General features: G+C 61.7%; 2 protein-coding genes across 8 annotated transcripts in view; both read right to left on the bottom strand.

Moving 5' to 3' along the window:
• The window catches only part of IKZF4 (IKAROS family zinc finger 4), a 30678-nt gene extending 17279 nt beyond the window's left edge, over positions 1–13399 (bottom strand). For 2 of the 7 annotated variants that reach the window (XM_075075749.1, XM_075075754.1), the window contains exons 1-3: positions 13178–13295; positions 5275–5329; positions 847–978 (exon numbers count right to left, since the gene is read on the bottom strand). In XM_075075749.1, the coding sequence (XP_074931850.1) occupies positions 847–978; positions 5275–5314 (172 nt within the window). In that variant the 5' untranslated portion in view covers positions 5315–5329; positions 13178–13295. Of the gene's footprint in view, positions 1–846; positions 979–5274; positions 5330–5431; positions 6536–13177 lie in introns of all 7 variants that reach the window. The other 5 variants (XM_075075751.1, XM_075075755.1, XM_075075750.1 and 2 more) reach the window with 4 other exon arrangements.
• A 604-nt stretch (positions 13400–14003) lies between these two features.
• SUOX (sulfite oxidase) lies at positions 14004–16496 on the bottom strand. The gene is made up of 4 exons (XM_075075767.1): positions 16304–16496; positions 16135–16177; positions 15898–16051; positions 14004–15547 (listed from the first exon to the last, which is right to left on the bottom strand). Exons 2-4 carry the CDS (start codon positions 16164–16166, stop codon positions 14117–14119), a joined length of 1617 nt encoding a protein of 538 aa, XP_074931868.1. The 5' UTR covers positions 16167–16177; positions 16304–16496; the 3' UTR covers positions 14004–14116.
• Between the last annotated feature and the right edge of the window lie 123 nt (positions 16497–16619).

Here is a 16619-nt window from a genome sequence, read left to right as displayed (position 1 = left end):
CAGAAGCTCCGTGAACGCCTTTAGCACAGCTGGGAATGTTATTTCCAAATACTTGCATCTGGAGAAACTCTCCTCTCGGTGCTCCCCGAGCCCAGTTCATCCCATTGTCTGATGACTACTGGGACGCTGAGCTCATCAGCCTCGCTGAGCATGGGAATCATTTATGGTAACTGCCCTCGGTGAGACAGCATCTTCTAAATCACTGCTCGACTGAGACCGAGCTGGGACACCCCAGCAGCATCCTCACCCTTCCCAGCTCCCCACGGGTGGCATTTCAAAGAGGTTTTCTTTCCTCCCGGGGCCACAGTGGGAGACACTTAGAGGACCCTTCCCTCTCCCCTCCCCACTCTTCAGCGAGGCTGGTGAGCTGCTGCCAGTGAGTTTGAGTCACGCGAAGCCTACGTGCACTCCCAGCCACAGCAGAAGAGGTTAACGAGAAGGCTGAGCAAGGAGCCCTGCAGTGGAAAGCACCCTGCTGCTGAGAGGGAGCAGCCCCGTGCGTTACTCTGTGGGCTGGGGGCTCGTCCTGCAGCCCAAAAACCGAACAGCCGCTGTGTGGGGCGAGACCGACCCTCTCAAAGGGCCTCGGTACATCACGAGCGGTGTCCTGAGCCTACCTCGCTCATATTTGCCTCCACGGGCATCTCGGGGAGGTCAGGCCTTTCCTTCCCTCTCCTCCCTGCCAGCACAGGGGATTTCAGACACCTATAAATCAGTCCCTCTGCCCAGCACAGCCCCCTGCACCCCTTCTCCTCCGCGCACAGAGAGCGAGCGGAGACGGCACCGAGTTATTTCAGGATCCTTCCCCCCGCCCCCCCCGCTCCCGTTTAACTCGCATTATTCTACCTTGCTGGAGATACCCTGGAGTGTTATCACAGCCAACTCCTTGGAAACAGCGCTGGAGCCCAGGCTGCGTGTGCATGTCTGCGTCGCTGGCAGGGCGCACGCAGCCACTCACCTTCCAGGAAGAGCAGATTCCTGGAAGTGAGGGAAACGACCGTCATTTTACAGTCAGGCAGCACGGCGAGCGGGAACCTGGGCTGCCCCGCTCCCCGGCACGGGGACGCACGGCCTTCGGAGAGCCGCCCGAGGACGATGCCCCGAGGAGGGAGAGGAGGGTGGTGAGGGACCGGGGATGCTGCGAGGTCTCTGCTCTGCCCTCGCAATGCAGCCGGCTGCCAGGGGGCTCGGCGACCAGGCACAGGACCCAAAATATCAGTGGGAAATGGAGGGAGGGAGAACAGTATCATCCCCATCTATACCAGCGACGGCTCATTTGGCCTCCGACCCTCCTGCATCAATAAGGGATGAGAACATCAAAGCCTTGGTCCTCAGCTCCAGAAACGGAGCAAAACTCTCTGGTATTAAACTCCCCCAGATACCTGGTGTGTCCGGACCCAGAGCACGCCCTGGAGCAGACGCTCAGCCCAGAAGAGAGGCACTTCACACCTTCCCAGCCCTGCACACACAAGCGCATCCGCGTCAGACGGCCAGAGCCCGCAGCCACAACGCATGAGACCGTGGCCTCATGCTGCCGTTGCGAGGAATTCTTTTAGGCAGCATTTGCAGGTGAGCTTACCTTGGCGTGCAGTGCCCATCCTACAAAACACGACCCTCCTGGTCCCAGGTTTAACCCTAAAGATGAGCTCAGGGCTCACTAACAAAGGGTGCAGGCGATGCTGACAGCAGGAAGAACCCCACCACACTGTTTTAGAATCTGTTCTCAGCTGCTGCCAGTCTCTGATGTATTGGAGAAAGGTTAAAAACCCCAAACTAGGATTTAAGTTAAACATTAAGGAGATAAAAAAACCTCCTTAATTTATCCTCAGTCCCTCCAAGCATAAAGGCAGGGCACTGCAGCCCGTTTTCAGTTCAAAGCTCAGCCCCTCGGCCAGCTAGCTTCATCCTCTGGATCCCAAAGGATCCTTCTTATCCCAAAGGATTCCCAGTCTCCTTCTGACTGGAGGTACCAAGGGGTAACCGAGCTGATCCTTGGTGCCCAGCCCTCCCTGGAACAGGGGTCAGGCCAGCACGAAGCTTCGCGCAGCCAAGAGCCTCAGCTCCCCTGGGAGGGATCGCTGTCGAACCCCCGCAGAGCCGCATGGACCTCAGCCAGGACCCCCCCTCCAAAAACCACCCCCTCTCCCCCCCACAGGGACAGGCTTTTTCCCCTCTGTTCAGCAGCGGGGCTGACACCGGGACCCCCGACAACAGCTCCTGTGAGCGGCTCGGAGCCCCAGGAAGGTGGGCAGGCTGCCCGCCGCCGACAGCGAGAGCTGAAGCTCTACCCCACCCCTGGGAGCAACCAGTGCCTGGTTTCAATGGTCTCTCAGCAATTTCCCTCTCTGATAACTTTTCAGACTTGAGATTTCAGGAAATATTGGGTCACATTTCATTTGCTCTAAAAAACCAAATGGAAACCTGAACGTCACGCAAGAGACGGCTCGTCTGTCTGTAGCCCAGTTATCCAAGGAGCCGACAGCGTTTAACCCTGTTCTTGGGTGCCCGGCACCCAAACAGAAGAGGGTAAAATGGAGAAGACTTGGGCCGTTTTGGGGAGCAGAGCACAGAGGGACAGCCTGAAAACATCCCCCGTCTTCCATCAGCCTCCGACAAGCACACGCGTGGGCAGCGGAAGCGGAGGCAGACCTCCGACGGTGCCTGGCCATGCCAGGGAGAGGACCGGAGCGAGGGAGGGCAGGATCCCGCCGTGGTTCAGGGACCTGATCCCACCCTGCCCGCGCAGGGCGTCCGTGGCCTGGGATGGCGAGGCTGACGAGGGGCGGCTCTGCGGTTCTGCACGGGGCTCAGCCCTTCTTACCGTCTGTGGACCGACACGAGCAGAGAGCAGCAAAGCCGTAATCTACACGATCCCAAAGCTGGTTTTTTGGGTTAAGCGTCGACAGAAGGAGTTACAGCCCGAGGAACCGGCACGCAGCATGGAGAGGTCTCTCTTGCCCGCCTCCACCTTGTTCCTACCCCCTCTGCGGTAACGGCTCTGTCTCTACCAGAGCTGTTTCAAAACTGACTTATTTTCCTCTGAAGAATTCAAAGGAGAAAAAGTATTTCACATTCATGAAAAGTTTCCGGGCTTTCGGTTACCTCACTATTTGACAAACATGAACTTTTTCTTTTTTTCATTTAATTAAACATATTTCACAGAAACAAGTTTCAAGAGCTCTGCTGTTTGTTTCCTCTAGTCATTTCAGATCCGCAGCAGCTCAGTGACCCGGAGCAGCAAACTGGCAGGCCTTGACCCTGACCCTAACGATTAGCTCATCTTCATTAGGCCTGCCCTGACCCCCAGGCCAGGCAGCACAGGCTTCGCTCCCCAGGTACTGGGGAACTCAAAAAAGAAAGCCCACCCTGTCCAGGACAGCCCCGCAGAGCTCCCGTAGCGCTGCTCTTCCCTTCTTCCATCTTTTAACTGTTTCCCTTCCCTCCAAACTCCAGTAGCTGCTTAAACCTCGGACCCCCGGGACTTCCAGCGCTGAAAGCTCACATGCACCCGAGGGGGATTCAGGCTGCACCGAGGGAGACGGGGTTTTTCTGTTGCCTCTTTTCAGACCTTCTTCCCGGGCCGCAGCACCTCCGCGCTCGCGGGCAAACACGGACCTGCCGCAGGGACCGGGGGGAAAGGGGAAGGCTCACCCACGGCACTCCCCGAGGAAAAGCAAAGCCGCAGCTCTGCAGGCGACATGGACCCGCGCCGAGCGCAGCCACGCGGCCCCGAGCTCCGCTGGAGGACGGCGGCGAGCGCCGGGCGGACGCGGTTCTGCCGAGCGAAGGCGAGCGAGCCGCCGCGTTCGGCAGGCAGCCGCCCTGGCACAGTGCGGCCGGCCGGCTTCGGGGAAGCATTTTGTCATTTAAGGGAGACGTCCTGGCAACCAAACCCCGGGCAGCAAACTGCAGCGAGCGCCTCGAGAAGAGCCAAGCGCCTAACCCGAGCAGGGGTCCTCCGGGGATCGGAGGAAATCTTCGTTGAAAGAAGGAGCACACAATAACTCCGAGGATGAACTTTGTCAGAATGGGCAGGATATAACGTGATTTATGCAAAGGGGCGTTGTGCAAGGTCCCCTGCGTGGCTCTGTCAATGCACCAAGTCCCGGCCACCGCAACCGCTCATTAGAACAGCTGGGGTCCTCTCTCCCTTCCAATGCACTTCAACTTCTGACCTTCATCCCCGCTGAGCCATTCATCCCCGGCACCCCCCAGCTCCTCCAGCTCGCAGGGCCCGCGCGGAGGCCGCCTCCTCCTGCCTCTCGTGTCGCTGGGGCAGGATTAGGTAATCGTTCCTTCTGGCTTTGCCACTTCTAAATCGACGGCGGGTCTTACGCTAATCCCCCTCTTCCCCTAAGCAAAGATGGACAAACTGAGGTGTTTTCACACCGCAAACACCAGTTCCCCAGAGATAAGAACAAATCCCACCAAACTAGCTTTCACTTATAGCCCGTACCGGCTGCGAGCCAGGTTTCTGCAGGCGACCAGATAATCTAAATCCTCCCAGTGTCACTGGGATCACCTCTGGAGACGGTCACTGGGGCTGCGACCCCCAGCATGGCAGCTCCAGTCCATGCGACCCTGCCGGTTACGGAGTGGCGTGGCATGCTGGCAGCTTCCAGCACCCAGATCTAGGCCAGCCCCGCACCGCCCCCCCCCTCCCCACAGAGTTTTCATGGCTTTACGTCTGGAACTCAGCCTAGGTTTAAGATTAAAGCACTCTAATAAACACTAGCGCTAGACTTGGCAAGGCACACAGCTGAGATCACCTGTGGGGGCTTTAAATATCGCGCTGCTTCCAGTTGCAGGCTCGGCATCCCGGAAAGCGGGACTAAACCACCCATTTCATGAGCATGGCCAGGAGCCCTGCAGGAATGACCAACCTCCGCGAGACCTCTCGGCACTGGGACTGTGCAGCCATCGCGGGAAATAGGTGCTTTCCTTTCAGCTCACAGCAAGGCTTGAAAATTCCCCTAGCACTGGCGTGCCGGCAGCCACAAGCACATAAACTTCAGCGTAAACTTCCAAGGCTCAGCCTAGGCACCGTTTTGTAAACTAGCTGTTTGTTATGCCACGGGCTTTAACACTCGTCAGGTAAGGAAACATGCTGAGGTTCTGAGCACTGTTCCTCAATGCTCAATCTGCGATGGCGACAGCAGCGCAGCCTCAGGCAGAGCAACCGAGCACAGGACAGCTTACACCCAAAGGACGAGACGGAGCACCTTAAAACATTAACAACCCAAAATAGCCGGCAAAAATCAAGATCAGACATACCAGATATGTAAGATCGTCCATTACAGTCTTCTATGTCCATCTTTAAGGTACTTTGCTGAAAGAGAAAGCAGAGCTCAGTCAGAGTTAGCCTCCAGAAGCTGCTCAGACTCTCCTCCAGTAAAACCGCCCAACAGCTTCTTGGAGCAGAGTTACTCACCCCACGTTCCTTTAACACTGTGTTGCAGCCCTGGGCTTAACACCGTCAACACCGACTTCGCCATCAACCCCAGCGGGCTACACTGTCCCTCCCCGTCCGAGCAGCATTTCCCAGGAGGAAAGCGACCGCCGACACCAGCAGCAGGCGGTGGTCCCGGCAGCGAAGCTGCGGACGGAAGCCGTGGTAAACACGGGGGGTTTCATCCCCCCGCATGCCAACCACCGCCACTGCAGCTCTGCGGCACGCATGGGAAACGGCGTCAGCTCTTACAGCCAAACCCTGGGACACTTGGAGCGGGCAGAGGCGCGACAAGAGGAGCTGCAGCTCCCCTGGGATGGCTGAGAGCTGGAGCGTCACCACTCCGGACAGACAGACAGCCACTGCCACAGCCCCGGGCAGCAAGGTGTGCCAGCAATTTGCTTCTCCCACTCCGGCGAGGGGCCGCTGCTGGGAACCGGCACGCTTGTGCCCGCCGTGGCAGCGGGGAGCTGAAGCCTCGAGCGTGGGATGCGCGTAGCTCAAGTGCTCGGCTTCATTTTATCAATGGGACGTCGTCGGGGTTTCGGGCAACGAGACCGAAGGCTAACGCGCCACGCGCTGCCGAGCAGCCTCGCGACAGCATTTCCAGCGACCACACCAAAATAAAAGGGAAATCTGCCTTACATTTTGCTGCTCGGCCCCCCACGGAGATAATGAACATTTTATACATTCAAATGGCTTTTATTTGTCAATTACACTGGCTGTTTAAGAAACAAAATGAGCCCAATTTTAGAAACAGGAGTTTTGCTGTTTAGAGTTGCCTCTAATTGGCAGTTGATAGGGTCGGAAACTGAGCGCTTGCTGCAGAGAACAATTAAAAAAAGCGATAATTTGTGGAGATGAATCGCCTCCTCAAAAAGGAAAAGCAACGTGATCTGCAGAGCGCGAGCACACACGAGCAGCAGCAACGCCGTTTGTTTTCCCCTCCGTCTCTCAAGCGGCCGATATGCTGCAGACAGCGAGGCTTTCCAGGGGACCTCGGTACCTTTTCCGAGCCGAAAGCAAGCAGTCGCTCCCTTCTGACGGTGCCGCTCTTAAAAGCAGATTTTCAACAATAACTGCGTCCTGAAGGAACCAAGTTGTACAAGCCTTGCTCCTGGCAACGCACCGCTCGAGATACATACAGATGCGGTCAGGGCACCTTAGGCCAGGCTTATTACCACATCGGCCCTGACCGCTTGCTTGATGCTAACGAAGACAACACGCTCTCACCATGCTCCACTTAACCGCAGACCTCACTGGTTTGGGGGAGGCTTCTGCCAGCTGGGCACCAGTTTACACCTAGTCCTGCCCAGGGTGGTTTGCCAGCCGTCCCCGCGCCGTTTGGTGACAGGGCAGCAAGGCAAGGACCCCCCGCCACCACCAGGTCCCCTGTGCTGCAGGTCCTGAGGCCTGACCAGGGAGCGGTAGACGGCGGCCCCGATCCCCCCGCCGGCAGCGGGATGCAGACTCCCAGGCCTGCTCAAATCCGCAAGTAAAAGGCGCCTTGTAGCCCAGGCAGCCACAGGCACCGTGTGAATTTATATTACAGGGGCTGCACGGAGCAAGGAAGCACATGGGCCGGTGCCGTAACACCCACCCCGCTCCCGTCCCCACCACCTGTGTCACCAGACGGTGGAGGACGTCCCGCGGCCGTACCTCTGCCCTGCCGGCCCGCGCAGCAAAGGAAAAGCCGAGCGCTTCAGAGTTCCCCTCCCCACCCCACAGTGGCCGTTAACTTCACGAGATGAAAACAATTTAGGTTGAAATCTCTCTCTCAAGTGCCGGGTTACGCAGGAACTGTGGTTTAAAAAAATGCATCCTGCAGCTTTATTTTTGTTGAACCCATAATTTTGCTGTTCTGTGCTATGCACAGCCGCTCAGAGGTCTCTCTTCTTTGCACAAAGGGCACAGCAATGCACTAATAAAAATCAATTTTATTTAGAAACCCCTTTCTCTCCTGTACCGTGCAGAAGCCCTTGAAAGTTTTATTATTATTTTTTTAAAAAGAAAAAGGACTAAGTGCCAAGTGACCGTCTGACGGGCACCACGGTGAACACACAGCACGGGAAGCTGCCGGCATCGCCCCCTCCCAGGGATCCGTCCTGCCCCGGGCTCGTGGCCAAGGCCAGGGACAAGCAGGACCCCGGTGTCCTCCCTAAACCGCAGGCAGCAAGGAGGAGGAATTATCTTCCCTCCAAGTAATCAGCTAATAATCAGCCAAATAAAACTGAGTTGAGGAGCCAGTTCTGTAACTCCTACTTCCTACTCAGGCACGCGGACTCATTAAGGTTAACGGGATGATGCACAATAAAAGAGATCGATTCCTCCTTCCTTTGTATTTTAAAAAGGGACCCAGATAAAAAACATCGGGAGCGTTTCAGGAGGCCTGAGCCACACGCCAGCGGTTGCTTCCCTTAATTTCAGCTGAGCGTGAGGCCTCGCAAGCAGGAATTGCAATTTAAAAAATTGCAAATTAAAAAAAAAAAGCACCTAGCTCGCATGAGCCTACAGCTCTGTGGTAACGGCGGCCCACGATTAACCTTCGGCTAGAAAATGGTTCTGCGCGCCGTCTGCTCCCAGAGTCCTTTTGATTTCGAAAAGCACCGCAAAAAGGCTGCGCAGCCGGACTGACAAAACCCCACGTCACCGCCTGGGTGAAAACACATTCCCGGGAGGAAGGGGCTGCTTCCAAGGAAGCAGCTTCTGCTGGTCACTGCTCAGTGCTGGCGCAGCAGGGAGCGACGCCGGCGCCTCCGAGCTCCCCTCAGCACCACCAACAGCCGCCCTCGTCTCCAGGAGGAAGGGCGACCCTCGCGATCCCCCGCGGAACAGAGCCCCAGCCCGAAGCACGGCGTTCATCCTCTCTCCAGAGGGGGACCTGGGTCAGGCCCCGTGGTGAGGACTCGGGCTGGGGACAAGCCTCCACGCTTTGGGCTGTCAGGGACAGAGAGCGCGTCCCCGTCTCCGGACTTTCTTCCCAGCTTTCAGGTGTGCTCATCAATGTGGGAATCGGAGACAGACACTCACTAAAATTAGAGCAGAGAGCCTACAGCGCTGCTCAACGCTCTCCTCCCCGCTGAAATAAGGACTTTTCCCCAAGTGGCAACACTCAAGGAAAAAAAGCCCTCAGAACTAGCCCAATTTAAAAATCTCCTCCACCTCAGCACGATGCAATTTGTGGATGTCCTTTGCACTAATAACAAGAGGCTTCTGAAGAAGGCTAGGCCTGGGCGCCCCTCCTGCTCTGAGAGAGAGGCTGGGTCTTTGCTTAATCCTGGGATGGCAGAAACATCCCAGAGATGGGAGAAGTCTCTCAGATCCCGCCCAGCCTGCAGGCTGCCTCTCTGCGCCCTCCAACACAGGGCTCCCGTCAGCTGCCCCCGGAGCCCCTTGGAACTGCTGTTAGCCTTGCTGTCGTTAGGAAAGCCAGCCTCTTCTCTTCCCCTCTTAACTTCTCCCTGGTGCTTTGGGTTATACCTCAAGCACCGTGAAACAACTCCGAAGGCTCGGCACCAGCAGCAAAACGCTCCTCCAGGCACCACGACAGCAGGAGGAGACACCCCAGACCAATTACACCGAGGTGTCTGCCAGATTGTGTTTAAGATGACGACATCAGCCCCTACAGAGGGTAAATGCTCAGCTGCCACCAGACATGCACAGAAACCAGCCAGAAACATCAAAACCCTTCGGTCTGACCCGTTTCTCTGCTGGTCTGGCAGCGTGGCTTGCAGGCAGGGATGGCTTCCCGAGAGCCGCCCGGTGCGCAGACACCCAGGTCCTGGACGGGACGGACCTCTGAGCTGGGACGGGCCGAAGGGCCCCTTGGGAGCCACGAGCACCAGCCCCTGGTGCGCCAAACACCTCCCGGGCACCACCACCTCCCTCTCTGCACCGAGGCCTGGCTCCCGGCTCCCCGCCGACCTGCTGCGGGACAGCTTGGCTCAGCCCCGGCGCGACCGGCATTGCTGGAAGCAGCCGGCCCGCGGCGAGAAGCAAAGCGGTGTGTAGGGGGAAGACACGCTCAGCGCGAACATCTTCAAGCCTCCTGTTGGGGTAAGAATTAGTAAGCACTGCAAAGGTCCCTGCAGTTTCTTTTCCCAGCCATTGTTTCCATTAGCTGCCGTTTATTTTCCAACATGAGGACTTTTTTTCCACCTTTGCTGCAAATAGAAGCGCGCTGAACAAACTGGCTGCTCAAAAACAACAAAGTTTGTGTCACTGGAAACGCTTCAAAACCCAGTGCGGGGGAAAGGTTTTTGCAGGGAGCCCCCCATCCCGCATGCGCCCCCGACTTAAAACACCGAGGAAGCAGCTCTGCCCCACATGTGCCGGTGCTCTGCGGCAGCCGGGAAGACCCCGGCTCAAGGGGCTCGACAAAGGCAGAAGTGAACAGAGCCACCTTTCAAAAGCGAAAATCAAAGCGTTGTGACATGTTTTATCCATTATAAAATAGCTCCCATTGTTTCCATAGTTTGAAATATATTATTCAATAAGATGAAGTGTTGCTGCTAAAAAAAAGTGACTTAACGCAAAGCTGCAGCTGGAGGACGGCAGCCGACAGCTCCTCACCGCCGCTCTGGGGAGAGACCCTTCGTCTCCCCCGACGTTTATCATCAAAGCTACACTGGGGCAAAGCAACGCCACGCAGCGCTGGTGGGAGAGGCAAGAGGAACGCTCTTCGGCTGCCGCTTCAGGGAGGGGCAGGCGAGTGTCCTACGCCCCGCTCCGAACCACCCGCGCTGGGGTTTGACAGCCAGCCGAGCCAACGCGGCCGCTGACTCCGACCGCACGAGCCCAGCCCAACAGCGGAGCCCTAAATCACAAAGACGGGTCTGGGATCGTCCCCCCACAGGTTATCGGCCGGAGACCATCTCCCAGACAACGCCCATGTTTTGGGTGCCTTAACCCAAGAACTGAGCAAACACAGCTGCAATTTCCGTCCTTTTTTATAGATAAAGCCAGTCCTTGACAAAACAGGGGAAGAGAGAGTGAGAAACCCTCCAAGGATCCGGACCCAGACCCTGGATCAGCGACCGGAGCGAGGTCTAGCAACGGGCAGGTGAGGCACCGGGCGCTCTCCCTGCCGAAGCAGGGATGCTGTTTTTCGCTAACATTTACCGCCTGGCGAAGCTCCTCCCAGCTGGAACGGCTCCTAACGCTAACACAACTGGACACAAGCCTTACCCACTCATTGATATAATTTTGTTTAAAAGCCTGCTGTCAGAAAAGGCACCATAAACCAGCAGAGTGTAAAATGTAAAATTCCTTGTCTTAAACGCGCTCCCAAGATTCAGTGACTTCAACAAAGTTTGGATTCAAAGCAAACCGAGGGCCGTCTTCTACCGTGCCTTTGTTCAGCGTCTAAAACCGTGTTGTGCCCTCCGGGCATCACCACAATACGAATAAATAATAACCGTGAGCAACGATGCCGAGCCTACAAAAGATGAAAAGACCTTTCAGGAGCCCGCCCTGGCAGCGACGGGAGGGAAGAGAAGCTCCTTCTTCAGCACTCACTTGGACAGACAGACAGATACAGACCGCAGGAAAGAGACCCTGGCCTTTAGGAAGCAGAGCTGTGCTGCGCTTTCAACGCTGTCGTTTCAGCCCAACTTTGCTAACGACGCTCACTCATGTTCTAAATGGAACTGATCCACTGAGAGAGGAGGAAGATGAATCCTCTGCTGGATGCTCCCTCCTCGTGCCTGCTGCCCTCGGATAACCCCGCTCCATCCTCAGGCGCGGAGACCACGTCGGCCCCCGCGGTTCCCGTAATTCCCCTCGGGAGCACAAGCCGCTGCTGTGCAAACAGGATCGGCACTCCGGGGCCCTGCAGCTCGCCGGCTCCTCCGAACACTGACACCTTCACAAGGGCTCCAGAGCCCCATCTCTCACACTGCCTCACTGAGGCCGCTCAGGTTTCCTCGAGTCCTTGGAAGTGAAAGCCAAGGCCAAAAATCGTTATCCCGGCTCCGCCACCGCTCGCCCCAGCCGTGCCGCAGGACACGGCCCGCCCTTCCCCACCATCCCCGCCCAGGCACAGCCCCCACCTAAGCCCAGGGTGCGACCCGGCAGATGCAGACGCTCACGTTTCATCGGTACCAGGACCCCAACACACCGCGGGAAGGCATCTGCGAGCTTCCCCCGGACAACGCCGCCCTCAGCCCACGACAGCGGCCTCGCCAGGTGCGAAGCATGGCACAGGGGTGCTGCCTGTCCAAAGCGTCAGCGCCCGAGGAAGCCCCCCACGTTCTCACAGCACAGACCCCAGGCACCCACCACGTCCCCTGGAGCTGAGAGCCTGCAAGGAACAGCCACGAGCAGAGAACAAGCCAACAGCCGGGCTGCCGGCAGCGGCTTCGGTCCAAGACCTTCCCCAGAGCCGATGCTGCCTCTTCCCGTGTCCCCCGCAGGGTCTCTGGGTCCCCCTTCAGCAATCCCCACAGGCACCAGCTGCCGGGACAGGGCATCGGCACGATGCCTCAGCTTTGGAGGACAACAGACATGCTCTTACTCTCCGTGAACAGAACGAGTCAGTCGCTGGCATCGCATCTTCTCTCCAGGACGCGTTTACCAGGAGCCGGGCCGGGAGCAGCAGGGACACCAGCTCCGGGTTATGGGGAGCTCATTCCTGCTCCCTGCTCCCCCGAGCTGCCGGAGCCAGGCGCTGCCCGTCCTGGTGCCTCCCTGCACGGGGGGAGAACAGCACGGCCCCTCCTGCCCACAGAAGGTCTCCAGAGCCGCTGCAGAATCGGTAACAGTGCGCAGAGGGGTATACTGGGGAACACCGGTGACCAGCAAGAAAATGGGGGAGCTGAACCCCGCATCTGAGCATCCCTGTCATGCAACCAAAGAGGAGGCTCCGGCATTTACAGGCTGGTCGGGAAAACCCTGCCCGGAGCCAAGAGCTTCAGCTGAAAAGCGGCGCCTGCAGCAACCTTGGCCCTGGAGCCAGCAGCACAGCCGAGGGGTGAACACGCGTGGGAGAGGCTCACCCCAAAACCCCAAAGAAACGTGTCCTAAACCTCCCCCCCCAAAACCTGGTGCTCCAGAAAACGGACATGGGGACAGGAGGGAAGCAATCCCAAAGGCGGGCAGACGGACAGACAGATCCCTCCACGGAACGGGGACGCAGGAAATGCACAAGAACTTCGGCGGGGCTCGCCGGGCCGCGGCAGCCCCGAACACCGGCCCGCCGGTGAAGCCCGCTGCTTCCCAGGAACGTCATTTCACCGGCACCGCTGGGGGGATGCCCCGCGTCCCCCTCCCCGCCACCGCGGCCGGGTCCCAGCGAGGCACCCCCAGCCCCCTCGTCCCCCAGAGCGGCCAAGTTTCGGGGCTATCCTCCTACAAGGAGGGACCCCCCAGCCCGGCCGGCTCCGGCCCCCACCGCCGTCCTGGGGAGAGGGGCTCGGGGGCCACAGCAGCCCCCCCGGGGGGGCCTCAGAACCCGCCCCGGGGAACAGGCCCCCCCCCAAAGCCGTGACACCCCCCGAGACACAAGCCCGCGGTAAACAGAACCCCCAGGCAAGGGGTGTCCCCCCCCAAACCCAGCCCCCGCCGCGGAGACGCCCGACCCCCATGGCAGCCCCCCACCATGGCAAGCCCCCCCAGCCCGGCCCCCCGCCCGGTCACACCCAACCCCCCCCGCCCCCTGACAGGCCCCCCGCCCAGCACAGCGGCCCCGGCCCACCCGCGCCCCCCCCAGCCCCACGCCCCCCCTCTCACCGGCGGGGCTCGGGGAGGGCCCCCCCGGCCCGGCCCGACGGCGGGGCGTGGGGGAGCGGCGGGGGGGGCTCAGGGCCGCGGCGGCGGCGGCTCCATCGGCGGCGGCTTCACCTGAGGGACCCCCCCGCCCGCCCCCGGCCACTTCCGGCCCCCGCGCGCAGCCAGGCCGCGCAGCCGAGCGCCGACGCCCTCGAGCCGCCGGGAGGGGGGCGCCGCGGCCGCCATGGGCCGGCACGGGGGGGGCTCAGCCGAGCGCCGGCGCATCGAGCGGAGGAGCGCCGAGAGCGTCGAGCGGAGCGCCGAGGCCATCGATGGACGCGAGGGGGTGGGGGGCGCTTGGGTGGGGGCGGTAATCGATAGCTGATAGCCAATAATCGATAACCGATAATCGATACGGCGGCGACGGGCTCACGGGCAGGAGCCGCCACGCACCAAGAAGTACCGGGACCCCGGGCCTGGCGGGACCCCCCCATCAAGGGGCGCCCATGAGCGGCCCCAAGGGGACCGGTACCGGGGGCGGGGAAGCGGGACACGAAGGTCCCCTCGGGGCGGGGCAGGAGGGTCGCAGGGCCGGGGGGATGGGTGGGGTGTGTCTCCCCCATGAGGGCGCCGGTAGGTGGGTCCTGGGGGCTGGAGGGTGCCCGCGTGAATCCCACAGGGTCGGGGGTCTATAGGGGCCGGGGGTCCCTGGGGACAGAGGGGTCCCGTGGCAGAGGGGCAGCCCTGGGCTGGGGGGGGGGGGGGTTTGGGCGGTCCCCCAGGGCCGCCCCATCCCCGTCCCGTTACAGCGGCCGCTGCCCCGACGCTGCCCCAGGAAACCAGCGAGTCCATAAAACTGCGCAATCTTTATGGAGCCACTTTCACACGTCCGGGGTTGTAAAAAAGCGGCGACCTTTGAGCCGCCACGGCCGCGGGCGAGCGGGGAAAGGCCCGGGACGATCAGCCGGTGACGCTGACACGGACACGGTGCCAGGCGTTGCTGAGAACCCCGCGCAGGTTCCAGATGGGCGCCACGGTGTCAGGCTGCACGTTGTAGCTACCGTCCACCGCCTTGCAGACGATCTCCAGCTCGGCTCCCGCCGTCACCGGCACCTCCAGCTCCCACAGCGCCCAGGCCCAGGCGCGCCCCGGCACCGGCCGCTCGCCCAACAGCCGCGCCACTCGCCAGGTCCGGCCGCCGTCCAGCGAGACGTCCACCCGCACCACCTCCCGCCCGCCCCCGCTCCAGGCATAGCCCTTCACCGTCAGCTCTCCCGCCGGCACCGCCGCACCGGGGCGCGGCTGGGTGATGGCCGACTGCACCGGCAGCTCCTGGATGGCCGGTGCCGTCGAGTAGTCCACCGTGTCCCAGTCCACGCAGGGGGAGAAGCCCTTGTAGTCGTTCTGCTGCCAGTGGCTGGGGCTCTCGGCCGGGCTGACGGCCACGCGCTGCAGCCACTTGACGCTGCGGGCGCCCACCACGCCGGGCACCACCACGCGCACGGGGAAGCCGTGGTCGCGGGGCAGCTCCTTGCCGTTCATCTCGTAGGCCAGCAGCACGTCGGCGGCCGGGCTGATGGCGCGGCCGTAGGGGATGGAGGCACCATAGGGAGCCCCCCCAACGTCGGTGTCCAGCCCCTCAAAGCAGACGTGCCACTCGCCCTCCCGCTCCTCCCCAAAGCCGGCGTGCAGCAGGACATCGCGCAGCCGCACGCCGCCCCAGCGCGCTGTGCTGATGGCCCCGATGTCCCACGCCAGCCCCTTGACGGGGCGGACGCGGCTCATCTCGGTGCGGCGGTTGCCGGCGCACTGCAGCGTGGCCGTCACCTCGTGCTTGGGGAAGCGGCTGCGCAGCTCGGCCAGCGACAGCGAGAGCGCCCGGCCCCCCGGACCCTCCACCCGCAGCCGGTACAAGTCGGGGTCCACTGTTGGCACCGGCAGGTGGTTACGGGTGAAGAAGAGCTCGTTGGGCGTCAGGAAGCGCTCGGCCAGCAGCTCTGCTGGCGGCTCGGCATTGAATGGCTTCTGGCTGTTGACGTGCAGCCCAGGGTGCCGGGGGGGATCCCTGGCAAAGGGGTCCTGGGCGGTGTCGGGGGCCGGTGGTGCCTCCTCGGGGCTCAGCTCCCCCACTTTGTACTCGTGCAGCAGCTCCAGGACGTGGGGCTGATTGTGGACAGCGTAGAGGGCCCAGAAGGGCTCCAGGGCGCCACCGGCCGCCAGCAGCACCTTGTCAGCCCCCCCGGGGTGCAGCTCCACGAAGTCGGTGACATCGAAGACCTCGGTGCCGTGGGTCACCCAGACGCGGTCCTGGGGGGAGCGGTGCCGCCCCACCTCCTCCCGCGTGTACAGGGGGTAACGGGGGGCGGGGGTGGCCTGGGCCGCCTGGGCGCCCTGGGGGACCCCAGCCTCATCAGTAGGGAATGCTGCACCCTCCCCATGGGGTGCCCCCTCCCAGGGGGTGCCCCTACTGCTCCCCACCAGCACCCTGGGGTTTCCTCCCAAAACCAGCACCCCGATGGGATGACCCGCAGCTGGGGGGGCGGGATGTGGCACCCCCTGTGTCCCCGTGCCAGAGAAGGACCATGGCAGGGGGACTCATCCCTAAGGACCCGGGCATCCCGGTGCTGCTCCCCCCCAGGGATCCAGCCCCACGGTGCTGCCCCCCCCCGGGCTCACACACCCCCGGGCCCCCCTCGTCCTCAGCACCCCCCCGGTGCGGTCCCTTCCCCGGTGCCGCTCACCCGCCGCCGCCGTTCTCCGTAGGCGAGGACAGCTCCGAGACCCAGCAACGCCGCCAGCACCGGGGCCGCCCCCCGGCGCCCCCCCGCCGCTGGGCTACCGGGGAGGAACCGGGAGCACCCGCGGCGGGGCAGCGGCAACGGCAGCGGCGGGAGCCTGCGGGGAGAGCGGAGCTGGGACCGGCCCGGGACGGGCGGCGGCACCGGGGGTCGCGGGGAGACCCGCGGGGCGGCTCCTACCTGTGCCCGGCGACAGCTCGGAGCAGCTGCATCGCGGCGGCACCTGGGCGGGACAGAGCGGCTGGGGCGAGCAGCGGGCACCGGCCCCGGGGGAGCCCCCGCGGCAAGCGGGCACCGGGGACACGCGTGGGGCAGCCCCACTCGCCCACCGCCCGCCCGCGCCGCGCACCTGCGTTACGGCTCCGGTAGCGCGACCTCCCGCCTGCCTCTGCCTCTTTAAGAGAGGGGCGACGGGCGTGGCCTCAACGGGGGACGAGCCCGCCGGCCACGCCCCCTCCCGGACTCGGCGGGTCTGCGTGGGCGTGGCCTAAATCCCCCCAGCGGGGCCCAACGGTGGCATTTAAAGGGGCAACGACGGAAGCATTTAAAGGGGCAACGACGGCGGGATTTAAAGGGGTCGCGGCGGCAGCGATCGCCCACCCGCGCCGTTCCCGGCGGGCAGCCGGGGTCTGTTCCGTTTCTCTCCCCGGGAGGGCAGCGGCCAA

This window comes from Phalacrocorax aristotelis, chromosome 26 (genome assembly GCF_949628215.1).
Source record: "Phalacrocorax aristotelis chromosome 26, bGulAri2.1, whole genome shotgun sequence".
In the NCBI taxonomy this organism is placed as follows: domain Eukaryota; kingdom Metazoa; phylum Chordata; class Aves; order Suliformes; family Phalacrocoracidae; genus Phalacrocorax; species Phalacrocorax aristotelis.
Note: the sequence above shows the minus strand (reverse complement) of the source record. Positions and strands in the feature narration are given on the sequence as shown.